At 35.6% G+C, this 16,232-nt stretch overlaps 1 protein-coding gene across 1 annotated transcript; it reads right to left on the minus strand.

Annotated features, from left to right (window-relative positions):
• Nucleotides 1-2,558: 2,558 nt before the first annotated feature.
• LOC110884510 lies at nucleotides 2,559-5,857 on the minus strand. Its single transcript, XM_022132228.2, has 4 exons — nucleotides 5,367-5,857; nucleotides 4,333-4,576; nucleotides 3,743-3,870; nucleotides 2,559-3,522 (listed from the first exon to the last, which is right to left on the minus strand). Exons 1-4 carry the CDS (start codon nucleotides 5,493-5,495, stop codon nucleotides 2,746-2,748), a joined length of 1,278 nt encoding a protein of 425 aa, XP_021987920.1. The 5' UTR covers nucleotides 5,496-5,857; the 3' UTR covers nucleotides 2,559-2,745.
• Between the last annotated feature and the right edge of the window lie 10,375 nt (nucleotides 5,858-16,232).

Here is a 16,232-nt window from a genome sequence, read left to right on the forward strand (position 1 = left end):
CTCGCGTGGGGCGAGAGGTATAAAAACTAGAAAAATTGTTTTTGATTGTTGTTTGATGCATAGAACTTGCTTATTCCTATACTTAAGTTATCAAAACTAACTTTTAAGTTGGTTTTGATCGTAGGTGATTATCAAGAGTACCCGGATGAAGATCAAGCGACGTGAAAGAACCGAACACATGAATAAGAAGCTTCCGCACGTTGTATCGTTGTTATTTTAAACGACAAACTTAATCACATTATGTTGTATTATTTTTAATTGTAAAAGTTTTAATTAACCCGTATTTTTCAATATATATGTAATCATAATTACATGTTTATTTTCGTAATCTATATGAAAATCGTTAAAAAATTAGTAAAGGTCTTACACTGGAGTTGTAAGAGGATCCACCTTTCTTACTCTTTTCCCAGGGTTTGTTTGGGGTCTGTGTATGCAGAACTTTCCCCTTTCAATTCTCTCCTCACATATATACCTTTACTGACCGGACTCAGTGGTCTTTCAAGCTTATCTTCTTTTGTCCAGTAGTAGTGCATGAGTTTGTGTTTTGGGAGCATCATATCTTCCATATCCACAATTTGCACCATTCCAATGAAGTTCCCTTATGAATCTCTTTATGGAACTAGTTTGGGCCTTTTTGAAGATGTTGTAGATTCTTCCCATTTTCTTTTCTCTGTCAGAACTAAAGATTCACTGAAAATTGTTTCACCTGATGTAGTTTGTTTAGGTGATGCTTCCTGTTTTCCTTTGTTCTTTGGTTCCTTTGTTGTTGGGGCGCTACTTTCTTCAGGCATGATTACTGGTGTCGTTTCAGCACTGTGGTATGTAATTCTGGGAATTTCAGGCCTTGGTACAAGTGGAGGAGGTCCCATTGGTGTAGGCTTGGTTTTGCTGACTTGTGGTGCTGACTTTGGTTGTGCTGCCGGTGTGACTCTTTCTGAAGGGACTTCTTGTGTTGAGGCTTCTTTTGGTATGGGAGACATCAGATCTTGAACATTTATTTTTGCCAATCTGGCAACATTGAAGTGCATCCTTCTCATTAAAGCGTGTACATCAATGATCAGTTCTGCATTTTTCTTTTATTCATCATGCACTTTCTTAAGCTCTGTCTGTACTTGTTCCTTCTGCTCTCCCCAAGTGGAGACAATGAAACCATGAGGTTGTTCCATGTACACAGTCTCATATAAATCACCATGGAGAAATGTGTTATTAATGTCCACCTGTGTAATATCCCATCCATATGAGAGCAACATATAATACAAGTGTGTAGTGGTTGATTTAACAACCGGACTAAAGGTCTACGTATAATCAACGCCATTGGGCGTAGCTTTCAAGGGGCCGGAAGGGGCGCCCGATCCCCCAAACTTTTCGCTTAGTGGTGTTATGTATGTACGTTTCGTGTAGAATTTTTTAGGTATATACGTTTTCGACCCCCCGATTTTATAAAAAAAAAAAAAAAAAAAAAACTTATATGGAAATTTTAGGTTCGGTGACTTCCGACCCCCTAGTGGAAATTTTCAAGCTTCGCCACTGCATCAGAGTGACGCTTAATTCAATATAACCAACAACCTACAATATTTGCTCGAGTAGAAGCAGGTACTAATTAATATAGAAGTTCGGTTAGAATTCAAGGCGTTGATATTAGCACACGTAGCATTCCATCAGACATCCCACTTCGGAGCCTAGGTGAAGGTAGAAGGTTCAATAATTGGTAAGGAGGTGGCATGAAGAACATGATCTAGAAAAAGCTTAAGCTGGCGCATATGATCACAAGATCTAGTGACTATCACATAGGAAGCAAGAGGCGATGGTGTTGGTGGGGGTAGAGGTGGTGGTGAGGGCGATGTAAATAAACCGAATGTTCAATGAATCGTTCGTCAGATGTTCATTTATTTGGCGTAAAGTTAATTTATTTAATAGTTTTTTTTTTTTGAACGACTACTTTATTTGTTAAATGATTGAACATGAACAAGAAAATCCACTTGTTTAAATGTTTGTTTCTTTGTTTATTTGTCTGATTAAAGTTGAACGAACAAACACTCGTTCGTATTCAGTTTAAAGGCTTACATATAGATATGAACCGCAAATGCTGCATATGTAGGTTTGATAGAGACTGAATTTAATTGAGATGATGAAAGCAAATCTGTAACTATATGGTTTGATTGAAGAAGAAGACAATACAAATAATAACCACCGAAGTGGCCAGGGCTATGCCTTTCTCAATGCGATAAGCATGAGCCTAACAACTTACTAATTTCTCTCTTATCCTTCAGTAATGACTAATGCCTTATTTATAGAAAAGTAATTACGCTAATCCCCCTTACACTATTACAATATTCTAATACGTATGTAATTTCCATCAAGGTTAATGTCCGGCGGTGAACAATGATGTAGAACTAGGAGTATATTAGATGATTGTTGAAACAAAAATTTGTATCGCCAAAGTGCAAGTGTTCCGAACATGAAGAAAAGGTATAATAACATCTTCACAACAAATCATCCACAAGACGAAGAGATGGTATAATAACATCTTCACAACAAACCATCCACAAGAGGAAATATAAAAGCCTGAACCTCTTTATTGTTTAGTGCATATCTTGTATCAAAAAATTGTATGAAAATTTAACATCAACTTACAACCAACAAAAAATTCATAATTCATAACATGTAACAGAATCAAAATTGAAAACAAAACTTCTATCATACACCATCATGATCATTGTATCTATTCTTATAACTTTTCGATAACTACTCGTCCCAGTCAGCATCCCAACCATCTTTCTTTGCAGCACGCGAAGTAAGCCCATTAGATGAGATAGTTTTAGCATGACTACTACCACCCGGTGATCTTATGGCTTTATCTTCATCCCAATCATCATCATCCCAATCTTGGTCCCACCCTTCTGCGGTTTCCACATCAACCGCATTTGAGGATTCCGAGGGTCCCATCTCGAGCTCCTGGTACGGGACCCCACCACCGCTTCTCCTTTTTCTGATGCTGCATAAAGCCCATGAACCCCCTACCACTAGGGCTACAAGAAAAGCTAAATAAGCCCCGTGTATTGGTGTTACTTGCTTCGAATAGAAAGTCCATTGGTCAAAAACGTTGTTTTTAGATACGGGAGCATTGGTACTTGTGGGTGTAGACTTTGATGAATCGTCAACAACTTTTGACTTTGATTGGTCATCGACATCTTTTGACTTTGGAGGGGGGTTGATATCTTTGGGTTTTGGTGGGCTTGGAGGGTTATTGACATCGTTGGGCTTTGCAGGGGTGTCTGTGACGTTTTGGACATCTTTGGGCTTTGAAGGGGAGTCTACAGTGTTATTGACGTCTTTGGGCTTTGCAGGGCTGTCCGTAGAGTTAGTGACGTCTTTAACGTTCGAAGTATTTTCAGGATCCTTAGGTTTTGAAGGACTGTTGACTGGAGAAGGTTGACTAATTTGGAGCTCACAATCTCCGTTTCCAGCATTTAATATAACTTTGTTGCTTTTGTCTTCAGAGAATGTAATATTAACGTTAACCTATAATATAAAATAGTGAATCAGTGATAAACAAGAGTAACTTCCAATGTGCAAGTTTTCTTACAATTTAAACCACAATCAACATGTTATGCTATAACTATAACTATATCACCATACCTTAATATTTTACAGTTCATCTTCTTTTGAAAATATCAAACGTTGATGCTTTCAAGAATCAAAAAGAAAAAAAAAGATTCAAGATAGTTACAGATTATCATACCTTTTTAGTCGCATGAGCAGGTAGCTCAAAAGTTTGCAAAGGATTGTTCATAGATGTTGCAGATTTTATATTCACTTTCAATTCAACATCTTGTTCGTTTAGCACAATAAGTGTTAGGTTGTTGGTGCCTGCAAATAAATTCAACTGAAAAGTTCAACGAGTGTAACCAATAAACACCAAAAAAGAATGTAATACATACGGAAGTAGATGTGGCATCATTGACCTTATGAATGGGTCAATTACTTAATTATGATTATGTTTTTATGACTTCAACTATATTGGGTCAAAACTCAAATGGTATATATTAGCCTAAAAAAGACAAGTCATAAGTAGCCCAAACGGTTAATCTAATCATATGTAATGCAATACTTATTTAACAACATAATAAATTTGAACAAGTGTTTCGGGTATCCTGGACCGACCCGTTTACATTTGGACTAAATCGTCTTTTACAAACCAACACATCTAATAAAGAGGTAAATGCAACGGTGTTTCCAAGAACCATGTGTTGAAATTACAATATATAAAAATAAAACGACTGTTAACAGGATAAATAGTTCAAATGAATAAAAAAATAGAGACTATTTTACCATTTTCAAAATCTTGAACACACGCCATAATAGTTTTTCCCTGGTCATTGCAAATCATATCCCCCTTGCAACTTTCGCTGACAAATGTTTTCGAAATTTTCCCCTCTTCATTTTTCCCTGCATCTAGTTTCTTATCACCGGAATCTGAGGAATTCGTAACCGGTTTATCCTTCGGTTTGGGTGCACCAACCGGAGTCAAATCCCCAGTCTTATCAGGAGGTGGTGGAGAAGATGACGGAGAACCCTAAAAAACCAATTACAAGTAACCACACTACCATCGATTAGAATCACTTAAATAATGCATTACTTAAACATGTTAATCACTATTTTACTAGTTTTGTCCTCATGCTAATGTCTTATCTGAATGTTTAACATTCTGCATCGGATGCTATATACTAACTGTTTGATTTATATTTTCGAACTTAATTACATACAACATTATGTATAGTTGCAAGGTCACATATCTCACATTCTCACCCTAATTAATGACCTAACTTGTAAATTTTTTACATCATCATCATCATGCAACATACAATATATCCTTCTATATCATAGTTATTAATAGCGAGCATAGCGCATGCTATGGAGAATAGCGTAGCGCTCATGTATCGCTATATAGCTCTGGTAGCGACAAATAGCGAGATTTTTGTAAAATTTTAGCTTTTTTATATTTTTTTGGGTAAAATATACCATACAATTTTTTTCTGGAAATTTCTTCTAGTGTATCGCTAAACATGAAATAGCGCCCGCTATCGCTACGTAGCATATAGGTAGCTTGTCGCTATTGTCCGCTATTCGCTATTGACAGCTATGTCCTATATATAGAGCTAACTAACTCTCACAACCAACTATGACTATCAACTGCTCGATATACATACACAATAACATACAACATTAAGTACAGTTGCAAGGTCACATATCTAACCTAATTAAAGAACTAACTTCTAATATTCAAATCAAACAATTAACTGATTAGTAACATAATCAATAACTAATTAATAACGAATTCAGCATAACAACAACAGATCACGAACCTGATTTGCGTTAGAACTGGCGTTTAGATCTTGGATCGTATCTAATTTCCTCGAATTGAACGCATCAGACGGAGCAAAAACGATGATTAATAAGACAAATAACACAATCACCGATCCATTTTTGTCCATTCCACCGCAAACAAACAAAATCTTCGATCAACAAAACTTAATACATATACTATACTAAAACCGTAGCTTTAACCTGTTGATATAAGAGTAAATACGCCTCGTAATTTATCCAGTTTATGAAAACGCCTCATTCTCTTCGTAAAAAACCCTAAGCCCTCATCAGATACTGCAAATTCTCGATCAGAAGAGATGAGATTGATGTTAGGATTACAAAGCTGTCAACTGGTGATTGAAATAAACCTGATTTGAGTGTGAGAAATTGCAAATTCGTGGAGACTTTGGATTGAAATTTTGTTGAGATTTCAAATCGTGAAGAGGAATTGGTAGCAGTGGTAGATGTGTTGTTCTTGACGTTCGGTAAGAAGTCATTTATTAGTTGATTGGGCCGGTTTTATGTGTAAAAAGACCGGTTTGGCCCAACCGGTTCGGGTTGAGAACCAACTTTCGGGTTGAAAATTCCAACCCACTCAAACGGATTTGGATTGGGTTCAAAACGTGTTGGGCCCAAGCCGGTTGGACACATAAAACACACAAACCTGTGTCAAACCGGCGGGTCGGGTTGGGCCCAAATCAAGGCCCAACCTGGTTTTTGGGCTACTAAATCAGGCTCTGAACCGCTTCATCGGGGCCAAACCGATTTTTTGTACACCTTTGGGTCTTTTGATGAGATTGGGCTCAACATATGCTAGGTTGTTTTGTAAAAATAGTTGGTAACACGGTTAGAGGTGAAAGAAAGGGTTACGAACCGAACCTGGTTTGGGTGAACCTAGTTAGAACCCGACCCGGCCCGTAGGTCTGAAACCAAGTTGTAACCCCCTTCCTTAAAACTAGTCAAAACTGGCCCGAATTAGTTAAACCCGATACTTTCCGATCAAACTAGCTTTTGACAAATGTTGACCAAACCTAACCCGGCTTCAAATCGAAACCAGATTTGACAAAACCTGATGTGTTTACCTATAAAAGGACTATAATTTGATATAGACTTCAAGGAAATTAAAATTTCATTTTGGAGGATAAAAGAAATTAGAATTGAAATCAATTATCATAAACTCTTCACTTAAAAAAAATATTACTTCTAAATCGTGAAAGAATTTAACCAATGAATACTTAAAAAATTAAAAAAAATAATATTACTTCTGAATTGTGAAAGAATTTAACCAGGAATAATTAAAAACAATTAATATTACTTCTAAATTGTGAAAGAATTTAACTAGTGAATTTAAATTTCTCACTTCATCATCTTTTAAACTATTGTAGCCTTTGTTACTTTCGTTGTTGCCGCATCCATATTAGTTGTTTAGTTTCTTTTGTTAAAACTTAATTATACCCATATTAGTAGCAACAACAAAGTTTTAGACTAGTCTATATGCATAGAGAAATCTATCTATTATACTAAATGAATTCTCTTAGGCCACATGAGCTATTCTTAGCCAATCATTTTGATGATGTGGACACACTCTTAAGCCAGAGAATTCCTCTTGGGCGCCAAACTCTTTCTCTTATTTTCCTTGATTCACGCGGCTTCTCAAACACGCTCTTATAATACATCCTTTCTCTTTAATCAATCCTTAAACCCTAATTTCAATTTCATACATCTCTGCCTGTTTCATCGCTGTATCTCTCTCTGTTCCATTACAACCTAGATCTCAGTCTAAAGCAACCAGCAAAAGGTATGTTTTCTTCTAATCTTTAAGCTTTAATGTATGTTTAATCACTTTATTATTCATATTTAGGGTTTCTGCTTTCAATCCATTCGTCTTTGGCTTTTTGTTTCAACGATTTGGCGATTCTTCTTTTGATCAACAATATGTAAGGTAATTTTGTCGATTGTTTCTTAATAATCGGTAATCTTGTGTCTTCTATCCATGGAATTTTTTAATGAGTCGTTTTTGGTATGTCTTATATGCGATTTTTATATGTGTTCTACGATTTATCTAATTTGTTGTACGAAAATCCCTATTCTGATATATTCGTTTTGTAAATCTACTGATTCAATTTTTTTAGGGTTTTTATTGTGAAGAGGTTTTGTTGATGAGAATGTTAGATAGTCAAGGCCATGGGATTTCAATCCTTTCTGATCAATGGTGATTTTCAGAAAATCATAAATCTCAAATCTGGTAATAAACAGAGCACGGGTTCATGTATGTCAATTGTATTAAATCACTTTCATTCAATACAAGCAAGTTTATTGTTCTTTTGTTCTTTATACTATATGAAGTTTTCAGGTTAAATTTTATACTAATATCATGCCATTCGTTGATAGGATTATTGACAACGAGATAGAAGACCCCCTACATTTTATAAAAGAAAAAGTCTTCAGAAACCATTTATTATGTTTTCATTTATTATGTTTTGACGTTAATGAAGAAGATAAGTTATATTTGAAGCTGATTACATGTTTTATGTTCATTTTTGGGAACATAGAACTAGACCAAACTATCGAGGTTTGACCTGGCGAGTCTACTTAAACAATACATGAAAGCAAGCCAAAGTTAATTAATTTGTTTATTAATTATATAAATAAAATGATAATGTATTCATTTAGGTAGTTTGGTTATGTGTGTAAACAGGGAGCTCTAGGAGTTGAGTTCAAAGAAAGATGAAAGTCAAGCTATTGTGGTTTCTGAACAAGTTGACCCGGTTCCTAAACAACTAACTGATATCTTTAATTATATGTTTGATTCAAAGTCATAAACAAGTGAGGCGCATAAGGTAGGTAACAGTTTCATTTTTCAATTCTGATAGAACGGCCTTGACTGAGTGGCTGGCTGCCATATGATAAAACAGCAGCGAGTCTAATTGAGGAGTTGGAGAAAAAGGCATGACACGTGAAAGGCTGTGAAGATATTAAAGGTAGCAGGACTTCTTTAATCACAAGTTTTACCATACATTTTCTCATCAATTGATCAAATTCTTGAATTTGTTTTCAGCCCATGCGTCAATCTTTGCTGGAAATGATTATATCTTTGGAACCACAATGCTATTGACAAAGTTGGTAACAGAAGGAAGGCTTTGCTATTAGATATTGCCATCGTCACATGTATACTTTTGACCCGTGTGGCTAATTTAAAAAAAAAAATATTCTTTTAATTAATTTTTACGATGTTATAGCAAAGCCTTCTTTCTCTCACCGAAACCATGTAGACTTTTGACCGCTGTAGCCATCATCGTAGATAGACTTTTGACCCGTGTGGCCTTCTTCGTAGATAACTCATGGAACTGAGCAATGGTGAGACAAATTTTTCTTCCTTTAAAGTTTATAATTTTGATGATTTCCTTTTCATGCGATTTTAATAAATTGTTTTTTTGTATTGATGCGTAAGGTTGTGATTTACATTGTTCGGACCAGGTTTATCGTATCAATACCTTTCTAAATTAGCATCAAGTTGTTGCTTCTTTGCCTTCTAAGTACTAATTTTATACTTGCATTATCCTATTGTTAGAGAATTGTCAACTTTAACATACCACACAGTTGCTACTAGATTCTTATGGTTTCTCAGCTGGCACATCTTTCCCTGATTTGCCCATATCTCCTGTTTGTGATTGAGCCTGCGCTTGTGTTTGTGGATGGGCCTGAGACTATGTATGTGACTGGGTCGGAAACTCTGTTTGAGACTGGGCGTGAGACTGTGTGTGTGACTGAGACTGGGCATGAGACACTGTGTGTGATTGGGCTTGAGACTGTGTGGTTTGCCCCTGACTATCAGTTGAGAGTCCTGTAGTATTCCAAGAACCGCCAGTATAGACCTGAAAACTAAGAGATGAGAGTCCTGTGTGGTTTGCCCCTGACTATCCGTTGTTTCCAGTGTGATAAAATTAAAAGCAAGTGGAACAAAAACTTAGAGATGAGAAAAATAGGCTGGGGTAACATGGAAACTCTCAAAGTTTTGTCCAATGTTTAATAAATATTTGTGTGCCAAATATGATTTACAAGAATAAAATCATATAAATTGTTTATATAAAATGGTTTAAGAAATTTTTTGCATAAAATATTGACACAACACAACTTTGATCCGTTCGAGAGAGAAAACATAACATGAACCGGCCCGTTTATAAGTAAACATGTCTAAATAGCCATGATATGAATTTACAAATTTTGTTCGACTAATGTATTCAAAATGATGTCAAATATAGGGAGTCAACATGTCACTAGCAAGATCCTGTCGAAAGTTATTGAGTACTGTAAAAAGCACGTTGAAACGATGAAAACGAGGGAAGGTAACTGGTGAGGCTCTAAAAGCTTCTGATTCAGAGTTTGTGGAAGTGGAGCATGGATCGAACGACTCTTTTTTACTTAATTCTGGTAAGTGTCTTTTGTTTCTTTTTAATTTCATCTAATTGAAATACTACAGTTAGATTTCACTTACCCAGTCGTATTACCAACATCGTTACGGTCCGCACGAGGAAAACTCAAAATGTTCTACCTTCTTGCTAGGGTACATTTATTATACTCAACGCTGCTGTGCTAGCTCCTACTACTACAATCTCACCCACAAAACCTCAATCCACGCCATTTGCAAAAACAACTAACAAAAAAATTCACAGGCCACTGGTATGTTATTCTTAGTTTGTAACCTACTAAGTTTACGTATTTTATTACCTTTTGATTAATTTTTATTAGGGGTAGAGATTGGAATTTGACCTTTCACTAACTTCACAAAAAAACGTAAAGTAGTTGAATGGTTGATATTTCGTACTTAGTTTTAAGCTGGAATAAAAAAGAGTAAGCTATCATCAATCTATGTAGATGCATGATGAAAAAAAACCTTGAGTAGATGTTACCTTTTACAGCTAAAGTTGTTAATACATTTAACTTATAAGTTATCTTTATAGGTAGTTATGTTGACCCACTCACTTATGAATGTGTTGTTATGTTATACTTCTAGCACTTCTAGCGGGTCAAGCTGGTAAAATAAACTAAAATAGCCTAAAATGTAAACGAGTCGATCTGGATGAAAGTCATCGAAAGTGTATTTTAAATTCATCTAAATCATATTTTATAAAAATTATATAACATATTAATATGCTATGTTGTTCCATTATCCGAATGGAGGATTTGTTTTATTTTCTTGGATGGAAAAAGCTGATAAAAGTAGTTTATGTATATAAACTGGTTATGGATTCTAAATTTAGGTAGTAGAGAATAAAAGCTTTCAATAACAAGTTTGCACAGAACTGGTAAGAAAGCAACTAAATCATTTATTCAACTAATTTTTTCTCTGAATTTCTAATTTTTGATGTGTCACTCTCTCTGACAGATTAGAATCATTTTTCAAACCTGTTCTTAGCACGTATGTTTCCATTAAAAGAAAGGTAAAGTTTCATTTGAATTTTGTTGATTCTTTTATCTTACTTTGTGTATTTCTTCTTAAGTGTTAATAAGTTCAGATACAACTTAGTTAGCATTGGTTTTCCATGGTAGTAGCCTTTTTTTCAATTATCACATTGATTCCTCTTACCATTTGTCTTCTTGAGTACGATATGGAACAAGTTAGAAAACAAACCTAATCTATTAGCTTTGACTTCCTTTTTCAAACTTTGAATCAAATTTTGGTTTCTGCTTCAACCTTTGAAGGGTGATAATGAGTGGAGGTGGGGGCTCATGGATTGGTATGATACTATGATGTGATGAAAGATGGATGTGCGGAGGGGTTGTGGTAGGTGGCAATGAAGTGTAATTGTGGTTATTGTTGAAGAAGGTGGTTAACAAAGGTTTGTGGTCGTTAATGACTGTGGTGGCTGGCATCGGAAATGCTATATCGTTTCTTTATATTATTCTCTAAAATTTTGAGATAAAATATGTAATTATGTATAGAGGGTGGGATGTGAACGCTCAAAAAACTTGAACATGAGTGTGACGATCAGCCTAGAGTATCATTCAAAACATCAACCTCTGCTACGTAGCAAGTTCATTGATTTTGTCGGGTGGTTCAAGCTGTCCTTAATACAAATTTAGTGGATAAAAAAGAAAGGTCAAAGAGCTGCTATAAGGGTTGACATTGTGTGTGTTATCATAATGAACGCGTTGTTTTTCTATTATAAAGTATTATTGGATAAAAAAGACGGGTCAAAGTTTTGCTTTCCAAATTGAAAACTTATGCAAATTTAGTGTCCCAGAAAATTATTAGCGCTTCTAAGTTTGTAAGGCTTGACTACGATATATTCCGTTTTGATTATTTCCCTCATAACAAGTGATCTTTAGACTCTAAGAAGGTTGAGCTCATCTTTATAAATGTAATTTTTATGACTGATTATTACTTTGTTTCTTTCTATTTTGATAAACATGTATACATGGGATGGCATTGACGAGAGTACCGAAGCCGCGGGATCAGGTAAATATATCTGGTAGTTCTTATTTTCAAAATCTCTGGAATTTGTGGTGCATTTTGTAAAAGCCTGGGATTGAATAAGGTAAATTTAAGGAATAATGGAATTTAATAATCCCAACTTTCATCAGTTGGCCGGCAACGGACCCAACTTCAAAAATAGCCACTGACGGTCCCAACTTTTGACATTTTGTAAAACATTGGACCCTTGCTAACACCGTCCAAGGGATGTTAGTGGTGACTGCCAGTGGTCCAATGTTTTAAGTTGGGACCACCCTCTCCTACTCTCCCAGCAAGGGTCCATTGTTTTACAAAATGTCAAAAGTTGGGACCGTCAGTGGTTATTTTTGAAGTTGGGTCCGTTGTTGGCCAACTGGTGAAAGTTGGGATTATTAAATTCCATTATTCCTAAATTTAATCTATACTTGGATTAAAAAAAAACCCTCCTTAAGCTCTCGAAAATGTTAAGAGATTTCCAAGTAAATATTTAAGCTCTTGAAACTGTTATGAGATTTGCAAGTAAATAAAAGTTGGAGAATTATATAAAAGCTTGGTTTTATAAGTGTTTGGTTAATTATAAAACTTTGGAAGTGCATAAATGATAAGGTCATCGGGTTTTCCAGCTCATTCCCTCATCCATCTTGGAAGCCCTAAAAAGGGACGTCGCACATACTCATTGAGAACTCCCAGTCGATTCTTTGTTTAATCTTAGGGTTTTCAATTCCTCTTTCAAAGGTGTGTTCATGATACACTTACTTTGCTTTATTTTACTGATTTAAGGAATAGCGGTTTAGAATCGGTGAATAACGGATATGGATGGTTCATCGTTGGAGGTTGATCACCATAGGAATGATGATATTGATAGTAATGCCTGCATCGGAGGAGAGTCTAAAGGAGGCTGCGGCTGGGGAGGATTCTCCCGCTTCACCAGCTCAACCCGTTCATTCTCAAGTACTGCTGGAACAAGATGGCTTACCCCAAAGTCAACTAATTCGTCTCCTGAGGTGTTCTTTTCTTTTTTTAGTTACCATAATCTCTATAAAACGTATTGTTGAGCTACCAATGTATGTAACTCTCTTCATATACTTGACTTCTTTTTGTCTAGGGTCAGGATGGAGTATTTCCATGCTAGCTGGTGCGGGGACTGTGTGCTAACAAGGTAATATATTTGTCTTTTATCCTTATATGATGCACTTTGTTTCTTACATGGAGTACCATAATAAAACTATTATACTTGCTTTCTTTCTCACATAGTGGCTATTCGATTTTACAACTAAACTAACTAGCTTATATATTGATAAGATAAAATATAAGTATCATTGGCTTCTACAGGACACTATAAAGCTCATTCTTCATAATTCTCAAATTGAAAACAACAGCTAACTTGAAGTTTAGAATCTATTATAATATCTATCCCCTTATTCTTATAAATATTAACAAGCTATCAAATTTAAGTATAAATTATTTTACTGTTTACTCATAGGTATCAATTTTTTTATACATTATTATGCCATCTACATCTACATGCTATAGGTACTACGTCAATGCCACTATATTTTGAGTTGGAAGACTCTGAACGGAAAATGAGGAGTTGAATGAGAATGGAGAAGAAATTAAATCAATAGATTTATATTGAAAAGTTTTTTCATTACAAAGTTCATCTCAATGTTAATAGATATTATATGTTTGTGTTAAGCCACCCGTGAAACTCGCGGGATCTTAGACTATATGAATTTAAATAATAATTTAGATTTGAAGTTTATATAAACTTGATGTCAATCAAAAGATGAAAACAGTGACCTTTCGTTGATCTATTAAAGGTTCGCTGGTATGTAACAGGCTTTTGGTGAGGGAAGTGATCACTCTGTTGGGTTTTGGGTTTGTACCGGTTAGGGTCGTATATTGTCTGTTTGACACCTATTTTAACCCTTAGACGTGAAGCCTAAGTTTGGAAAGGCCTAGAAGAAAAAATGATGATCTACATGGGCTTCAATGCCGTTAGATATTATATGTTTGTGTTAAGCCACCCGCGAAAGTCGCGGGATCTTAGGCTAGTAACTCATTATTACATTTGATAGATCTCCCGTCCTTGTTTTCAGGTTTTCAACACAAAATGGCATAACCGAGTGAAGGAGAATGAATTGAAATTTATGTAAGATGAGGAAACAAAAACCTTTCTTTTAGCTATACTAATCTTATACATGGATAAAAAATTCTAAGTCTACCTGTAGTGGGGCGTCAAAAGTGGGTTTTTTTAGGCCATAACGCCCCATAGCGTCCCGCACACCGTGACGGGCGGCGTTATGGGGCAAAAAAAGGGAGGAGGCGCCATGCATTTCGCGGCGTTATGGAGGTTCTTTTCAAAATTTTGACCAATCACAAAAAAAGCAAGGTTTTTTATAATTAATTAATAAAATTGAAAATTAATAATTTGGTAATGATGGGTATGAGCTTTATGACTACGGGCTCTAGTGATATAATGCCTCATAAAGTCCCCATGTGACGTGACATGACACGTGTCGCATAACGCCTCACAAGTGACTTTATGACTAGGGATGTGCTAATGTTATACTAGAGGGGAAAAGACATCAACTAAACTAGATACTATCAAAACCATGTAACCTTATCTAAAAAAAGGTCAAAGGGATTCTAAACAAGTTTGAAAAGACATCAACCAAACCAAATACTATCAAAACCATGGAACCTTATCTAAAAAGGTCGAAGGGGCTATAAATGAAATTGTAAACAAGTTTATAATAAGGTTGTAAACGGGTCAGCGAGTTGAATCAGGTTTATATCTTTTTGATAAACATTGTAAAAAATTTTAAATGGGTTGACTTGTCTAATTTTAAATAACGTAAATACTACACGAATGTAAAATGGGTTAAACAAGGCAAACCAAAACATGACATGTTTGTTAAACGGGTTATACATGTGAACCTAAACGACATGTCTATTAAATGGGTTATACTCAGGGCAGGTTCAATCATTTTGGTGGCCTAATGCAAACTAAAAACTCGAGGCCTTTTCCAAAAAAAAAAAAAAAAAAACTATTTGATAAAAACCCTCATTTACCCGGGCTTGGGACCAGCAAAATAAACTAAAAGATTTGTTGTTGGCAAAGTTAATTTTTCTTTTTTTTTTTATTTTTATATAATTTTTGTATGTGTAAAGATAAGTTCAATTCAGCCCAAAAGTCTATATATTATTTTTTTAAGTTGGAGACCTTATTCATTTGGAGGCGTAAAACCCAAGGCTCAAAATACTTAGGCTTGAGCCAGCCCTGATTATACTGACCAACAAAAACCTAATTATAGGGCTATAAACGAGCCGACTCGAGCCGGGCTAGACCCAGCTCGAGCTCGCTTGAACTCGATTCGAGCTGGCTCGGCTCGAGCTCGAATTTCAAATCGAGCTGAGATTTGAGGCTCGAGCTCGACTCGATTAGAATTCGAGCTAGTTCGGCTCGACTCGATCTAGCTCGAACTAACAAAAACCGCAAAATTTACTACTTAAAAAACCCTTAAAAATGAATTTCTTCATAGACTAAGGGCCATACTTGTCATTTAATTTAACCATATGGCTAAATATGCAAGTATAAATAGTTAATTCACTTCGTACATTGTCTTTATCTTCTTTTATAGGGGAAATACTCCCTTAGTTTTTGTTTTCTAAACGAAGTGTGACAAAAAAAATGAAGAATGTAAACCTTATCGAGCCAGCTCACGAGCCGAGCCAGACCAGGCTCGAGCTTGGCTCGTTTACAAACCTAGCCAAGCTGAGCCGAGCTCGTTAACAACCGAGCCAATTTCGAGCCGGGCTTTCTTCAAGCTATTTTCGAGCGAGCTGCGAGGCACCTAATTATTCTCGTATGGTGTTAGGGAGTTGTCTTCCCTAGACCACACCCAACCTTACGTCCTTAGCTCCTTAGTTATGAAAGTTGTTAGGAAAATAAGTTGATTCTTTTTAACACGATAAAGTGAGAATAGATGAGAACTCTACACTTCCTTCTATTTCACAAAACAAGAGACAACATTCTCTTAGTTTGGTTAGCAAGCACTTACCCTATCTCGTTTCATTCCCGGACTTCCATTTCACAAAACAAGAGACAACATTTGGATTAGCAAACATTTAACCCTATCTCGTTTCTTTCCCTGAAAGAAACATAGAAAACCCTAGTGCTATCCCAACGAGTGACTTCATCTCCAACAATAAACATACTGCTCTGACTTTTGTACATAGGGTACAAACTACAAACATAAATAGTCGTGAATTATGTTATAAACAACTTTATGTACAAACTACAAACATAAATAGTCGTGAATTATGTTATAAACAACTTTTCTTGTCATGTGGCCTTAGCCAAAGCAAATAATTCTAACTTGTTCATTTTTTGCCACCACAGATATTG

This window comes from Helianthus annuus, chromosome 10, assembly GCF_002127325.2.
Source record: "Helianthus annuus cultivar XRQ/B chromosome 10, HanXRQr2.0-SUNRISE, whole genome shotgun sequence".
Lineage (NCBI taxonomy): Eukaryota > Viridiplantae > Streptophyta > Magnoliopsida > Asterales > Asteraceae > Helianthus > Helianthus annuus.